Source organism: Triticum aestivum, chromosome 6B, assembly GCF_018294505.1.
Source record: "Triticum aestivum cultivar Chinese Spring chromosome 6B, IWGSC CS RefSeq v2.1, whole genome shotgun sequence".
Lineage (NCBI taxonomy): Eukaryota > Viridiplantae > Streptophyta > Magnoliopsida > Poales > Poaceae > Triticum > Triticum aestivum.
This window is the reverse complement of record NC_057810.1, coordinates 701,417,476-701,433,516: the sequence shown is the minus strand read 5'-3', so window position 1 is coordinate 701,433,516 and position 16,041 is coordinate 701,417,476. Positions and strand designations below refer to the sequence as shown.

At 45.0% G+C, this 16,041-nt stretch overlaps 2 protein-coding genes across 2 annotated transcripts; both read right to left on the bottom strand.

Moving 5' to 3' along the window:
* Nucleotides 1–546: 546 nt before the first annotated feature.
* LOC123134988 (putative F-box protein PP2-B12) lies at nucleotides 547–2,599 on the bottom strand. The gene is made up of 3 exons (XM_044554125.1): nucleotides 2,233–2,599; nucleotides 2,008–2,129; nucleotides 547–1,430 (listed from the first exon to the last, which is right to left on the bottom strand). Exons 1-3 carry the CDS (start codon nucleotides 2,518–2,520, stop codon nucleotides 890–892), a joined length of 951 nt encoding a protein of 316 aa, XP_044410060.1. The 5' UTR covers nucleotides 2,521–2,599; the 3' UTR covers nucleotides 547–889.
* Nucleotides 2,600–7,777: 5,178 nt separating this feature from the next.
* On the bottom strand, nucleotides 7,778–14,327 carry LOC123139590 (translation initiation factor eIF-2B subunit epsilon). The gene is made up of 15 exons (XM_044559353.1): nucleotides 14,084–14,327; nucleotides 13,778–14,017; nucleotides 12,794–13,108; nucleotides 12,543–12,650; nucleotides 12,216–12,408; nucleotides 11,643–11,905; nucleotides 11,386–11,515; nucleotides 11,192–11,265; nucleotides 10,796–11,041; nucleotides 10,651–10,724; nucleotides 9,980–10,071; nucleotides 9,567–9,649; nucleotides 8,648–8,719; nucleotides 8,366–8,491; nucleotides 7,778–8,048 (listed from the first exon to the last, which is right to left on the bottom strand). The coding sequence occupies exons 1-15, from the start codon at nucleotides 14,219–14,221 to the stop codon at nucleotides 7,989–7,991; spliced, it is 2,214 nt and encodes a 737-aa protein (XP_044415288.1). The 5' UTR covers nucleotides 14,222–14,327; the 3' UTR covers nucleotides 7,778–7,988.
* Nucleotides 14,328–16,041: the final 1,714 nt, after the last annotated feature.

Sequence of the window (16,041 nt, the reverse complement as noted above, 5' to 3'; positions counted from 1 at the left end):
CCTTTGGCGTTGAAATTCCCAAATCTGGGTATGTATGTCTGCACGCGTCGTTGATGTCCATTGTGCCTTGTGGTGGTATGGATGAGCTATCGAGCTAAAGTTCTACACTTTGGCGCCTATGACGGCATCACCCACGTGTGCTGCTCTCCTCTTCAGGGCATTGTTATGGTTCTTCTCTTTGTGCCAGGGGCTCCGGCTGAAAACCCGTGTCCACCTCGGACTTGACTGTCGCGACACTTTGCACCGTTTTCCTTCCTGAGGGCCTTATCGTGGAGCTTATGTGTCCTAGTGCGTATCTTGATGTTTCTGAGGCCCTCCTGTGCTATTTTTCAGCATTGTAGTCGTTTTTTGGTTTTCATCTTTGACGTTTTTCAATGTGATTTTCATTGTCTGGCTATCCAATGAATTAATTTGTGAGAGGACTTACTCCACTAATTTGTATAGGTCGGTCGTGTACTTGGATATGTATTGTATCTATAAAACGGGGCAAGAGCCTGTTTCGTATGGAAGAGAGAGAAAAAAGGTTCGTTGGACGAGAGCAATATATACCATATCAATACGTGAACCATTTCTAAATAATTTGTTCAATGATCAACAAAAGGATGAACTGCATAAATTTTGCAGGGGGCGACAACAACTCTACAGCCCCGGGCCCATGCATCAACACCTGTCCACATGCATGTGCCTCCCTTAATCCGGCCGGGACACATACAAATATGCTTATTGCATGCATGCATACGCTCGTGGTCTGCCCATGCATGCAACAACCTAGTAAAAGACGGACTTATGATCCGTTGATCATTTTCAGCATTAGTTCCTGCACTAATATATCCTTTGCTCTAGAATCCGCACGCAATTTTTCCCCGAAGCAAACCAATCGGTTAATTAATTAGTTCGTGTGCTTGGGCCTTATCTCGATGCCCTGCACGATGAGCCCTCTCTTCCACCGCCGGCACTCCACCTCCTTGAGGCTCACCTCGACCACCCCGTCCTCCTCGCCGGCCACGGCGAACTCGCCCAGCTCGACCTCCGTCCACCCGTCGTCCCCTCTTCGTCGCGGGCACCTGATGTCCATGTCGGCCTCCCTGACCAGCTTCCACCCGTAGTTGTTCCGTGGCCGCACGTACTCCTGCCTCCGCCGGTGCATCGTCGTCTCCTCCTCCCCCTGCATGTGCTGCAGGCAGATAGTGTTCTCCGTCGACGTGGACGTCGCGGTTGACGTCGGCTTGGTACTGTTCCCGGAGACGACGACGGTGACCGTGGCCTTGGGCGGCAGGATGCCGATGTTACACTCGAGGCCGTAGGAGTCGTCGGCGATGGCGTAGACGAGGTAGGCGGCGTAGGTGGTCCGTGGGGTGAGCAGGGAGAGCTGCAGCTTCCCGGTGATCTCTAGCCAGCACACGTCCACAAGCTCGGCCACCTCAGGAAACCTAGAAATACAGGAAGGGATCGGACATGATCAGATACGTGTACCAATCAATAATTCAATATTCATTAGCATGAACACGTAGGAACGAACATGCATGCAGGTAGGAGTACGTGCATGCATGCAAGCTGGTACGTGTCGACACGTGTGTAACAAGGCAGTGTCATAAGAGGATGCCGTGTCTGAACAGAACAAGAAGACAGGGCACGCGTCAGAGGCTCAGAGCACGTTATAAGGCGTGAAAAGAATTGTTCACTCTTAGGTTTTATTCGGTCAACAAAAACACACTTGCATGCGTGTGATAAACTATATAAGTGATTCCTTATTTTATTTGCCTGGTTGGTAGCGGCACCCGATCGACGCGGTACTTAGGAGCCAAGTAACTTTCGACTAACGTGGGCTCTTGCATCTATTCCCGTGGAATTTTATACTCTATCTTCTATGTTTTCAACGCATTTGTAGAAAGCGATAACCTCTGGTGTGTACTGTACATATTTTGTATATATGCCACGTACGTACATGAACACAAGTACGTACACAGCAAGAAGCAATGCAGCTATTTGCACGTTCGTACTTCGTACCGTGATCCGGGGAGGTCGGCAGTCCATGTCCAGCAGGAGGGGTCGTCGCCCCACACGATGCTCAGTGCCCTGGCCGACAGCATCCAGCATTTGGCGCCGCTCCGCCTGTCCAGCCCGAAGCTCTGCACGTGCGCCCCATGCCAATATGGATCGATCAGCAACTAGCTAGCAGCTTTACTAATCTGTCATCCACAATGCGAGCCGTTTAATTAATCAGTAAGTTACCATGGTGGCGCCGTCGAGGACCGGGCGGCTGCAGAGCCGCGTGAAGAGCTCCTTGTTGGACATGGAGCACTCGCGGTGGTCACCGGCGTCGTCGGCGCGGGCGAGCACGTCGGCGTGGTCGCGCGGCAGGAAGCGGTCCCAGACGGCGTCGGAGTCGGCCGCGGCCCGGAACGCCGGGGACACGGCGGAGGAGCTGAGCGCGTCCCCCGGCGTAGTCATCGCGATCGCGTGCGCCACGCACTCCTCCGGCAGCCGGTAGATCGCCGCCGCCGCCGCCGCACAGTCCATATACGCAAGTATGCAACCGCAAAGCTGGCCCACAGAAGCTTCCTCAGCTGACGTACGACGCGATAGAGCAGCACGTGGATTCGATGGATGGATTGGGAAATGGCGGCGCGCGGCGGGTGGCGTTATATAGTCGTGCCGGGGAGGGAGGGTGGAGAGAGAAGCTTAAGGGCTAAGGCTCACGGTCACGGGCCGGCACAGCGAGTGGCTCGAGCTCGGTCGGAGGTTAGCTTAGCTATGGTGGCTAGGGAGCTTTGCTGACTCGGATGTGGGTTTGTTAAAACTTAAAGGGGGGGTGGTGGTGTTCCAGCGGGAGATCCGGTGCGGTGTGCCCCGCACGTACTCCGTCGGGCCCCCCAAGGCTTTCTGGTCGACAGGCTGGTGACACGGCTTATCGCTACGCTAGCACGATCGATCTTGCACCCATGCATGCAGCCACTATCAAACGTCACCCAACGCCACGCGCGCGCGGCGTAGTGCATACTCTCACCTGGAGACAGCTCTTTTGATTTGCGTGGAACTCGTAAAACCTTGAGAACTTCAGGAAGGAGTATTGTGGAGGCGGAAAAAAAATTGCGGGGAAATTTTCAATCTATTCATCATCAATTATGGCAGTACAACAAGCACCAGCAATAATATAAATTACATTCAGATTCGTAGACCACCTGGCGACGACTATAGGCACTAAGCGAGCCGAAGGGGCGTCGCCGTCATCACCCCTTCCTCGCTAGAGCCGGGCAAAACTTGTTGTACTAAGCAGGCGGAGAGTTGTCATGTTAAGACCCATAGGACCAGCGCTACCCCTGTCTTTTGTTTATGCTTCGGATTAGAGCAAATGCCTCTAAATTGTCCACGCACACAAACTAGTCGACATTTTGTACAAATTTTACGCCATAACAGCAACCGTCATCATTGAAGATAAGCATAGATCGGAATGATCCAACCTGAAGACACACGAACATAAGATCGAATCCGAGCGGATCGACCAAAGACAACCATCGACTGAATCCCGTGAGATCCACCTAAAAGCACACCTCCACACACCCTCCGCTGATACTAGTCACGCCATCGGGACGGAGGCTAGGCAGGAAGAACTTTATTCCATCTTCAGGGAGCCGCCACCGCCTCGTCTTTCTGAGTAAGACACAAGCCCTAAACAGACACAAAAGACATCTGAAGACGAAGAAAGAGCCCTCCCGCCAGCAAGGACTGAGATCCACCACGCCTCCGTAGCCTAAGGCCACAGGGGACAAGGTACGCCCCCAGCAGGAGGCAAGAAACCCTAGTCTTCCTTGGCCTCGCGAGAGACACATGCGAACTTGCGGCCGGACCGAATTGATGTTAAAATATCGATTTGCATCCACAATTTGAACATCAATTTGCATCCACATTTTGTCTCCGCGCGAAACACTACTCCCGCTTTCATCAAAATGTAAGTCATGTCTTTTCTGGCTTTAGGTGGATCTTTTAAAAGCCTGACCAAACTTACAATAAGTTTGACAAGAAAGTAAAACAAATCAGACATTTTTTTCTAGAGCCTTCACATCTCGTTGGTGTTGTTTGTGGATGATTCACGGCGTAGATCTCTGTCGTCCTTTTGGACTGTGAGACTAGGGTTTGTAGGATTTGTCGGCGTGGTGATGGTGGCGACTTCCCACACTTCGGAATCCTTCGACCACATCTCCGCTAAGCTGATGCATCCACTGGTGTGGGCATGAGGACTGGAGATTTATTGGTTATTGAGGGGTCAGGCTCTTGGACATGTTGCTCTTTCGGTTGCGACGGCTTCTTCATCGAGGCGATGGTCGGACAGGATCATGGCCTTGATGACTTCCCACCGCGATCAACAATATTAGGTTGGCTCTCGCGTTCGAGTGGAAGATCAGCCCACAGGGACTTCAGTATAATTTCTTTACTTTACATGTTTGTGTGTACTACTGTGTACTACCCGCTATGTATATACTAGATGGATATTTCGCAAAAAAAAATGTACTTGCATTCTGGGATGGAAGTAGTAGTGATAATTTATGATGATAAAATAAAGGACTGTGCTAACCACCAGTCGACTGGTGGTTAGCAACAGATCCGCACGAGTCCGATCCACTTCTCCCGATAGTTAGCGATAGGTGCGCTATCTTCTCACGCTCGCTTTTCACTGATTTTTTTTCCTTCTCTCAAAAACCGTAGTAAATCGCTGGTGTTTTTTTCTGGTTTTTCGCTGCATAATATGAAAAGAAAATAAAGGTGCTTGAAAGAGGATTCAAACCCAAGTCTATGCAATAGCTGTTGAGCCTAATAACCAACTAAGCCACATGTTGTTATTGTCTATTGTAGATAAACAACGTTATTTAAACCTTTCTTATTTCTGTCATATCAGAAGAAAAAAAGTTTGGCTTGGTAACTTTGGCATGACCAGCATGATAACTATGGTATGAGCAACATAATAACTATACCGTGATAAGGCTGGTAACTACAGTACGAGAAGGTTAAAGCATGGGGAAGTATGGTAATTTAACACAGAAATTACTGGTGAAAATGTTTCAAAAACTTCCCCCCCTTGGATGAAAGATACCGTTGTGTTTAAAACGTAAGATATTAGTTATCATGTCTGCGATGTATACATTATCATGTTTTTTACACAGAAATTACCGGGTGTATGTTTTTCAACAAAAAAATCTGGTCAAAAATTACAGTGGCATTTCTATGGAAGTTATGAACTTTGTATGTCTCTATTACCATGCTATTTACATAGAAATTACCGGGTCCCCCCCCCCCACCCCTCGTCACAGTCGCCACATTTACCAGGATCGGGTACATAAGTTATCAGGTGTACCATGTATGAGTTATCATGTTATTTGCACATAATTTACCGTGGCATGTTTCAGCGACTTGCCCCACCCCCACCCTCACCGACCAAGTCATCAGGACCGGGGGTACATAAGTAATCGGGTCCGCAATGTTTGAGTTATCATGTTATTTGCTGAAATTATAGACAACGTATCTAGGATCGGGGCACACAAGCTATCAGGTCTATGAAATGTGAGTTACTTGTTCACACGAAAGTTACGCGGGGGGGGGGGGGGGGGGGGGGTCGGTAAAGTTAGCAGGAACGGGGTACATAAGTTATCAGGTCTGTGATGTGTGAGTTACCGCTATTCACAGAAAACATATAGGGGGGTTATATTTCATCAACTATTTCTCCATACTTTCCAAAGTTAACATGGCGTTCGTATGTACTGAGTTATTGAGAGTATATTTAGAGCAAAATAAATATCTGGGGTCACAATTACAACGGTATTCGATAAATTACCGGATGTATACTTTTTAAGAACTTTTTTCCCGGGTCAAGAAAGTTATCGCGTCTAGGCTCAATAAGTTATCAGGTCTGCTATACGTATATACCAAGTTATTTACACATGAGTTACCGGAGGTGTTTTCAAAAAAAAAATAGCAGGCTCAAAAAGTTACCATGTTTCAGCTAATTAAGTTACCAGCTAAGCACTGCGTATATTACCATGCTCGGGAGATGGAAAGAACCACTAAATTTGGAGCAAAATCTCGTCCGACCCAGCAAATTACGATTTCATTTTGTCGAACTAGTTAACTCAACTGGAAACATGCATAAAATCAAGACAAACAACATTAGTCGAGCTTTACGAATTGGCACAAGTACCACCACGCAACAATTTATCACAACAAGCAGCTTAGTCCATGTGGTTCATGTCCCTCGTCACAATTCTTGAGCCTGAAGTTTGACTCCAGCTCCCAGCAAAAAAAAATCAAGAATTAACACAGCTTTTATTTTGATGCTACGAGATTTAAAAGGTTCAGTTCTTATGTTTTTCAACTTGAACCACTAACATGCTGTAGCTCGTTGGTCGAACAGAGCGTGCAGAGGCTGTGCATTCTGGGTTTGATCCCCATCGGCCGCTTTATTTTTCTTCCTCGGGTATAGCAATCAGCCAACAGAAAAGAAAAAGTAGCTAGCGATCTATCCAGTGCGCGAGGTAGAACGTGGATCATTAGATGCGGATCGTGCGACTGACGAGTCATACGCGCCTGTTGCAAACTACCAGCCGACTGGTGGTTAGATTTCTCCTAAAATAAAATGAAGTCTGTGCGAGACACTAATAATCACTATTTTAAATGAAAAATTGCAGTGCCAAATGTCACATCCTTGCAAGTATTTTACAAGTCGGGAACATTCTGGGTGGTTTTATAGCACGTGCTATTGAATCAAAGTGAAAAATGTCTTCTTTTTCCTGGTATGCTCGGTTTTACGTGCCAGGGGAAAGGTCAATGCCGTCCAGTCAGCAATGCTATCAAGCTGACGCCCACCCTGATTCGCGAATAAACATGGTCAAGTCATGTTATACGTTAGGTGGCGAGACGAGCCTAACAGAGACGTACGGGCACTGTCGGAAGCTTCTCGCCATCAAAGTAACCATCTCAAAACCTAAGCAGCATGTCCACTTAAAAATTTATATATAAAAAACACGCTCCCTCCAATTCTAAATGTAAGACTTTTTAGAGATTTTAATACAGACTACACACGGATGTATATTCACATAGTGTAAAATTCACTCATTTTGATCTGTATGTAATAATCCATATTGAAATCTCTAAAAAGTCCTATGTTTAGGAACTGAGGGAGCATAAAGGAACTGGATAAAATTAGGAGTGCACATGCAGAAGACAGAGGAGAGCAATGTGCAGAGGGTTTGCTTAGCGCAGTCCCTGCTCATCCGTTCCCGGAAGAGGGGCTTTCCTTTCCCCCTTGCCCTTGGGGCCACAAGGACGTTTTTCCTCGTTTTGCTTCGGGCCGTTCAGTTGGCCGAGACAAAGCAGGATAGGCCGAGAGCCTTTACGAGCAAAGAAAGGGAAAAAACAGCGTGCTTTAACACAAACCGTGGACCTTTTGAGGTAAGATTAGTGGCGGATCTACGCAACCCACATGATCCCTTTGCCCCCTTTTTGCGCCAGGAGACTCACACTCCCCCTCACCCGGCTTCCGCTGCTTTCCTTTCCTCCCCCACTACACGCACAATCCATCCATCCATCCGTCTCCCCGGCGAAAAGATTAAAAGGAGAATCCATATCTTAGTGAAGCCTTTGCCGAAGATTTTGCCTGCCTGCCTGCGCGAGCCAGTGCTGGCTGGCTGGGTGCAAAGGGGAAACACATGGATGGACGGTAAGTAAAACGGCAAGACTTTCTCTCATGGAAGCATCAGCCAAGCAAGCACGCATGGAGAGAGGAGAGTTATGTAAACATATCTACACTCAACTGCGGGTCCATGTGTTGCGCGCGGGCAAATGTTTCTCTCCCACCTCTCTTCTTTTGCCCTCCGATTGGGTTAGGAACAAAACTGGGAATTATGTTATACAAACAAATCGAGCTTCCAAAACTTCCCGGGCGCAAACTCACCGTCGGAAACCGCCCAAACTGCAAATCGCTGCGCTCCTCTCTGATTCTACTCTTCTTCTTCGTCCTCGTCCTCCTCGTCTTCCTCCTCTTCAGCTTCCTTGAGCCACTGCCAAGGAAAATGAGTGACAGGTTAGTATGCTCAAGACAAGCAACCATCTCAGTGGGATTTAGTTTTGACGAGACATAATCATGTTTGAGACTTTGTTCTGCCCGCACAACAGATGGCACAAACCCAGTGCCGCAAATACAACCACCATCGTGCCAGGAGCTATTATTATAAATACAAGACACGCGGTTTGAATAATTCCCTCTGACGGGAGGTTTGTGATCATGAAAAACTACAGAAATAGGAAGACATAAACAGGCCAGGTAAATCTTACGTGAAATGGAAAAGGAGAACTCAGCTTAGTACAGTGAATATACCTTAATAAAAGCATCAGACTGTTTAACGAAAACTTTATCGGACTCGTCGGCATTTTCTTTTTCTTCCGCCCATCTCAAAATTGCATCTTCACTGACTACGTCCTTATCATAGAGGTAAGGCAAGATCTGCGTTCAATACAAGATTACAAAACCAACAAAAACAGGATCATCAATTCTCAAAAAGTGTACATTACCCAGCAGTGCAAACGAAACTACATATGTATATCCAAAAATAATAATGGCACGGAACTTATCTGTAATTGACATCGAATAGTTTTTTACCTTTGAAAACAGTGGAGAAAATTCTTTTGTGATATCTTGGCACATTTCCTCAAACTTCAATAGTATTTCCATCTGCATCACCATCACGAAATAATCCATTTAGCCCATGTCAAATACAAAAGACAAAAACAACTCAATAAGTCATAAAAATCCATGGGAAAACCCTGTTTTCAAACTGGACCTAAAACTTGACAACCACAGAAGAGGCCCTTCAAAGAGTCTGTCGTGCACCAACACAACAATTTGGAAGTGCAGTCACCACAACCACCATACTATATGCAACCACATGGCAAGAGCGGTGAGCTATCTCAAAATTGTTAACCTTCATGCACTAGCCAACGCAACCAAAAGTCCGAACTGATGGAAAGGGCTAGGCAATCCACATATACACTTCAACACCCCCTCTCACATGTGACGCGGAAAGTCAACGTGTGGATAGACTCAGAGGTATGGCTCAAGAGGCTCATACGTGGAGACAGGGGGGCAGCAGCAATTTTTAAATAAATTGCGAAAGCCAGGACTTGAACTCAAGACCTTAGCTCTGATACCATGTTAAGCTTCATGCACTAGCCAACGCAACCAAAAGTCTGAACTGATGGAAAAGGCTAGGCATTCCATATATACACTTCAACAAAAATCACCATACTATATGCACATTCTGCAGATCAACATGTCATCAGGTCAAATAATTATATAAACGATTACTTCAGTTATATGATTTGCATATGCTCGAATAGCTGATAAAGGAACCTATGCTGACTCAATATGGAAGATAACTGACATGACTAAACCTGACAACGAACACACTGGACGCGATACCATTTTAAAATCAATAAACCTGATGGTATTTTTGAATTTTCAAGCAGATGTTACTCATGCAGACTTCAAGGTATTTATCCAGTATATCCTCGAGCCATACCTCCTCATCAACTGTCTTGGTGTAATTGCGTAAAAGATCCTTCCACTTGGCAAGTGCGTCGGCAGTTGTCTTTAGAAGATTATCTATATAAAGAGGGGGAGCAGGACAAATAAGCTTTTATTATCTTTCATCATGAGATCTAACAGCTATAGGAAAAAAGCATCCCATATCAAAAAGCGCATCCCAAAGTTCCACAGTTGGGACTGTCATGTTTGGACTTTGCAAATTGCAATACAGGAAATGTAATGCTTTATGCAAAATCCTATGGACTTTACCACACTAAGCTCCTCTGTGAACTGGTTCTTTACTCTTACGGTTAAACGACCAAATGTTGTAGCTAATGATCAAATCATTATCCCAATTTGACATGCATCATGGTTCATAAAACTGCGAAATATCCCTAGAAATCATACCGTTAGTAGATTGTGCAGCGACTAATGCACCCCTCATGATCGAATAGAAAACTGCTCCAGCACAATCAGCGTGTTGAAGGCTATAAGATAACCTGAAAAATAAGCACAAATTTGCAAACACAATCAGCATTATGACTATAAAAACTAGACAAAATAAAGAATGGGGCATACTCTATCAGTGATGTGAAGGATTAAACAAACATTCTATACAACTAAGAAAATCATCTGGGCAGAAATCGAAGATACTAGTTAATTATCGACAGGCCGTAAAATTAGAACAAGACACCGCAAACAACTTTCATACTCTATACAAGCAAAGCTAGTGCTTGGGAAACAGAGTGTTAATCCAAATTCAGATGCTTAATGAACATTACCAGCAAAAACAGTTTGTGGTTTTACATGGTGTGAAAAAAGCATGGCTGCAATATTTCTGCAGAATAAATTGTATATGGAACATTACTTCCAGCTACTTCAGTGTTCCATATGAAAAGAAGTGATTATATCTCATCTTGAATTCTTGATATGTAGGAATATATTTTAATTTTTTTAACAAAACAAAATGTCCTTTGCAGCAAAACTGCAATTTCATCTGCTTGACTTATATGTGTCATGGTTGTTTACATTTAGTAGGCATTCACAAATATGTCTGTTGTGCAGAAAAGAGTTTATACCTGAGCGCATTGATTTCTAGTATCAAATTATCTTGATGAACCCCATCAAGTGCCCTCTGGAACGTCTCTTCGACCTAAGTAGGGTAAACCAATCAGCAAAGTGAAGACAAAAAGAGTATGAGAATCCCAAGTATATGCTACTAACTTCTTTCTCAAACTTAGTATAATCATCATCCTCAACCACACTGATCTCAGAATCATTGTCACGGTCTGCTTCAGATGGACGGTTGTTCAAGTCTTCTTCTGATCCTTCGTCATCGTCAAAAGATACAGCATGCTGCAACTCTTGAAGCTTTTCTTTAGGAATCGGAGCAATTGATTGTCTCCACTCGTCCTGAATTCCAGTATCACCACTTGCCCATATGTAACCAAGGACGCCAGAGGTACCAGTCTAAGCAAATATCATAGACAGCAACCACAATGATTATAAATCAAGACATGACAAATGTATCACCAGGGTGCCTGGATATAATCCTGACAACCACAGTAACGCAAGCATGGATTACAAAAATCACTGCACCAACTAAGAATAGAAGAATACCTCAGATGCCCCTAAGTCATCATCTTCACATATGATGGTTGGGTGGTCGGCATTACTCTTTGAGATGGAAAAGGCTGCAGTATAGAAAGCCAGTGTTCTAAGTAAATCATGAGTGATACATTCAATCCATCATAAGAATAAATTGAAAATGCATGTATGATCAAGAACAGAAATTTTAGGGTATGCAGACTTACGTGGACTATCTGTAATTCCAGAATTAGTGTCAGCATACTCAAGTTCCTCGTCACTATCTTCATTTGAAGGCTTGTTAAGTAGTGACACTTTTGAATAGGCAGGGACAACAACATTCTTTCCAACTTTAATCTGAAATGGTACAAATAAGAATTTAATCAATATCTGCAATGCTGCTGAATAGAAAATTGCAACTGGTTTATAGCCTGTTCCTAAAGGAGAAGTGGATAGCATAGGGATGTAATATATAGCAACATACCTTAAATGACAATATGCAGCCAGGCTCAACAATTGCCCCTGCCTTTAGATGAACATCATCACAGACTAAGGAGTTACTCACTTTGCACCCATCTTCAATTATGACATTATCCCATATATAGGAACCGTGAATGAGAACGTTTTTACCAATACTGCAACCTTCCCCAATTACCGAATTTGATATCTTGCACTGCTCTCCAATACTTGTCGCATTGCCAATAACAGAATTCGCACCAATTTGTGCAGAATGCGACAATGTAACATCTGGAAAAGATTTGATGAATGTGAACAGTTCATATGTAAAGGTGCTGTTATATAATTACAGGAATCAACTATGACATACCTATAGACCTAAATGACAGGTAAAAGTTCATGCCCAAAAATCACAGTTTAAAACAGCCCATGAACCTTAAACCAAGAATTTTGATGATACTATGAACTAATATCTTTCTTCATTCCAAATTGAACATATTGATTTGATAAATTCATCTAGATTTTGAGGAATGAATCAAGTAACGAAACAAGGTACAGAAATAAATCTTTGTGGCTCTTTTCAGTATGCAACTACGCATACCTGATGCCTTGTAAATTCCTTGGCGGTGAAGTTTCATTTCATGACAGTTACCAAAAGATAACACATCAGGCACCATAGGGTATGTCCGTCTTTGTATTATATCTTTGCTCACCGCATCATAGCTCCTGAAATTATCTATTCTTGCAGCATAGCTGGAGCGTATTTCATGAGTATAGATTTTGTACCCCATAATCTGAAAGGATTGGCATGCCATTTGATTGTTACAAAAGAGACATGATAAGAGAGATGGCACTCAAGATACTGCACTAAAAATAAGCATCATGTTTTCTTGTCTTACATAGGTCAACTGGTGGTGAACGGACTTACATCGTCAACTAGTAAACCCTTTACAAAATGACGTCGGAGATGTTGATAGTCAAAGTTATCGGTGAAAAGACTAAGGACTTCTGGCGAGCAGATATCAATATAGCAATCCTGTCAGCAAAAGGGGGAATTTACTAAGATCAATAAAACAAGATTTGAAGTTCTGGAGAATCATGGCCTTAATAATATAGCAAAAAATGAGCTTGGAAAAAAATCATATATCCGTTGTTTAATTAACAAGTTTGAAGGCAGACCTCCATGTTATTATGCAACTGGAGAGTAGGATTATTGGCCAGTATATCCTTATCAATTGTCACACACAGGTGTGAGTTATCTGCCTTATCCTCATAATAAAGTAGTTCCTTTGTCTCAGGAGCTATCGCCATAACAATTTCATCATTGCCCAAACGTGTCTGGTGCGTTAGGATTGAAGGTTTTGAATGCTTTATAATCATAGTCATAACAGCAAGTGGATCCTTTTTCCTTCTGTCCTTGTGTTCCTGGAGAGCATCTTTTAAGCTCATGTTGCTGATTGTATCACCACTGATGAGAACAAAATCACCATTTATCTACATAGAACAGACAAATGGATGAAACAACTGAAAGTGTAAACGAAATGTCAGGCACACTGTCAGTGTGTGAAAAAATCAGAATAGAACAAGAAAATAAGACTGCGTTATATATGTGTGACGATAATTGAGGCACAAGCGACAGCTATTAGGACAAAAAAAGGGCACGTGATACTATTGCTAAGCAGGCACAGCAATCACAGAGCTAAGTGCATGAAAAATAGCAAAATTGAGGCATTGAGCTGAACTAATGTGTTCAGTATGATGTTACAGTGAAAACCTTGAACAACTTTTTTGGGTAATAGCCATCAGACAGAAAAATGAATGCTAGGTTTTGCTCTGAATATTATTTAATATCATCATTTTTCCATGACAATCTCTTGCCGGTTGTAATTATTTGTCCTCACTATTGAGGCAACCAGTACCAAATGGGAGGCCACTGGAGTGACCTGGAATGGCATGAAGTTATACAATTTAAATCTACTTTCCTTCCTTGAATGAACTGGAATGACAACCCAAAATTTTCCCCAGACTTCAGTTTCACATATGCTCACTATCAGTTCTAGTCGACCGGCCAAGACAAATTGCTAAGCAGCAACAGCAACAGACACTACAATCAATACTGCAGTCCTTCATAATCCACAGGAAGGATGGAGATCAGAAACTCACAACGCCACGGCCATACATGACGCGGAGAGCGTCGCCTGCGCTGATTGCGTCGTGCGACTCGACGGCCGTGACGGCCATCTCCCGGGCCGCGGGCTTCCCAGTCCAGCCGGCCTCCTCCAGGTGCTCCTTGACCTGCTGCGCGTGCGCGGAGCAGAAGACGAAGACCTCCTCCACGCCCGAGGTCTCCAGCCAGGACAGCGTGTAGTCGATCATCGGCACGTTCACCAGCGGCAGCAGCACCTGCGGGGACAGCGCAATTCAGGTGCCGCCGGGGGGTAGGGTTTGGGGGGAGGGGGGACGCGGTACCTTGGGGCGCTCGAGCGTGATGGGGCGGAACTTGAGCGTGAAGCTGTCGGCGAGGAGGACCGCCTGGAGGGGCGAGCGCGAGAGCTCGTCGGCGTCGTCCCCGGCGGCGGCCCCGCCGCGGGACTTCTTCTGGGACATGGCTGCGGCGGCGGCGGCGGCGGGGAGGGGTTGGGGAAGGTTTAGCTTTGGTCGCTCGCGCCGTCGTCGCCGCCGTGGCTCCGCTAGTATCGCAGCAGGGAGGCGTAGTGGGTCGTACCTGGGCTTTGGAGCTTGGGCTTTTTCGGGCTTATAGTGGGCTGAGTGGGTCATGCCTTTTTCAGGCTTGTGGGGGATTGAAGCACGGCCATTCGTTCAGCCCATCTGTGCTGATCGAACTTGCCTCAAAAAAAAAAAACTGTGCGGATTGAACAAAGCTTGCATGCTCGATTTTAGAGAAAAGGTCTCGAAACTTTGAGGCTGGTAGCTTAGCTAAATTTGCTTTTGTCTTTAGATGTTGGAAGGCATGTGTGGTTCCTTCAACCACATGACATCGTAACGATTCCGTTGAACTTGAATAACGAATCATTATACCCATCAAATAAACGCATGCTTGATTTTAGAGAGAAAAAAAAAGGTTAGATTTTAGAGAATTTGAAATGCTTGTTTTAGTTTTATCAGAAAACTGTGTTACTTGAGTCCACTTTGGTTCATCCACAGTTGTGTGTCTAAAGAAGAAACAATGATAATTAATTAATGTGTGGGCATTGACCAAGTTAGACTCTTCATTTGTAGTACTATGCCTGTTACGGTGTATTTCTTGAGGTGTAATCTTAGACATACGACTTTCTATAAACCACATTTCATGAAACAGATCTCAAAAAATAAAAGTATGCCATCTCAGTCGAGTGAGGCTGAGCCCGCACACGAGCGAAATCTCCCCCCGCCCCACTTTGCTCGAATGACTACCCTCCCCTGCCCTCGCGCGACCCGCTCCTCCCTCCCCTTGCGCGACCCCCTCCTCTGCTCTCCTCCCGCGACGCAAAACCTAGCCGCCAGATCTGCATTGAGATGGGCCAGTAGCTACCCCGCTGTCGGTCCCCTCTTTCTCCAATCTCTCCGCCGCGCCGCCCCAGCTCCTGTCCGGCCCTTCAGTCGTCGTCGGCCCGCCATAGCTCCTGGCCCCAGCCGTCAACTCGCCTCCGCCGCCGTCCCTGCAGTACCTCGCCAGTTGGGAGACGTAGCCGCTCCGCCTTCCCTTCCTCCTCCCCCTCCTTCCCTTCCTCCGCCCCCTCCTCCCCTTCCTCCCCGTAACCCACTCCTTCCTACCTCGAGCCGGGAAACAATGAACAGGGACGAGTTCTGTTGCTGTGGATCTAATCGTATGCTTAATTGAAATATGATACTTTTATTTTGTTTACTGTCTATCTTCTGTACGGAGAGTGTACTATGGTTTAGACAAAAAAATTATGCATAAAGGAATTTGTGAACTATCTATCTTCTGTTCATTGCTTGTGATGCTGAATTTTTTTTGTTGTGCTAAGTTTACTGTTATTTGTTTGTATTGTCGTGGATGAATTGGCAAGAAAACGAAGACAACTAATTGTGAGAGGAGCCGGTCTAGTGGTTGGATTGTATGCTTACATGATGCTCATGTTTAGAAGATCTAGGCAACAAACACCGAGGATAACCGTGGGCAGCATGGCCGATCGTGCCATATCTAGAGTCAAATTTGAGATATATTTATTACTCTAGTGATATAAATTGTTCTAATCAACTAAGAATGAGAAAAGCTCCTTTTTTTCGTTTGTGTGCTATATTTAGAGAGAGAAACTTATTGTTGGATAGCATCTATACTTCTATCGAGGAACAAGTTGCCATGTTTCTTCTAGTAGTTGGCCATAACCAAAGGTATAGGACACTACAACCAATCTTTAGAAGATCTACCGAAGTCATTAGTAGGATATTTTAAGGCAGTGCTT

Bases quoted from the DNA above. Each gene is read 5' to 3' on its own strand.
- LOC123134988 (XM_044554125.1), bottom strand. From the start codon at position 2,520: ATGGACTGTGCGGCGGCGGCGGCGGCGATCTACCGGCTGCCGGAGGAG. The intron at 2,130-2,232 runs GTAACTTACTGA...GCGCACGTGCAG, and splicing joins TCCTCGACGGCGCCACCATG to AGCTTCGGGCTGGACAGGCG. The intron at 1,431-2,007 runs GTACGAAGTACG...CTGTATTTCTAG, and splicing joins GCCGACCTCCCCGGATCACG to GTTTCCTGAGGTGGCCGAGC.
- LOC123139590 (XM_044559353.1), bottom strand. From the start codon at position 14,221: ATGTCCCAGAAGAAGTCCCGCGGCGGGGCCGCCGCCGGGGACGACGCC. The intron at 11,906-12,215 runs GTATGCGTAGTT...AATCTTTTCCAG, and splicing joins AGGAATTTACAAGGCATCAG to ATGTTACATTGTCGCATTCT. The intron at 8,492-8,647 runs GTAAAAAACTAT...TATTGAACGCAG, and splicing joins TTTCTCCACTGTTTTCAAAG to ATCTTGCCTTACCTCTATGA.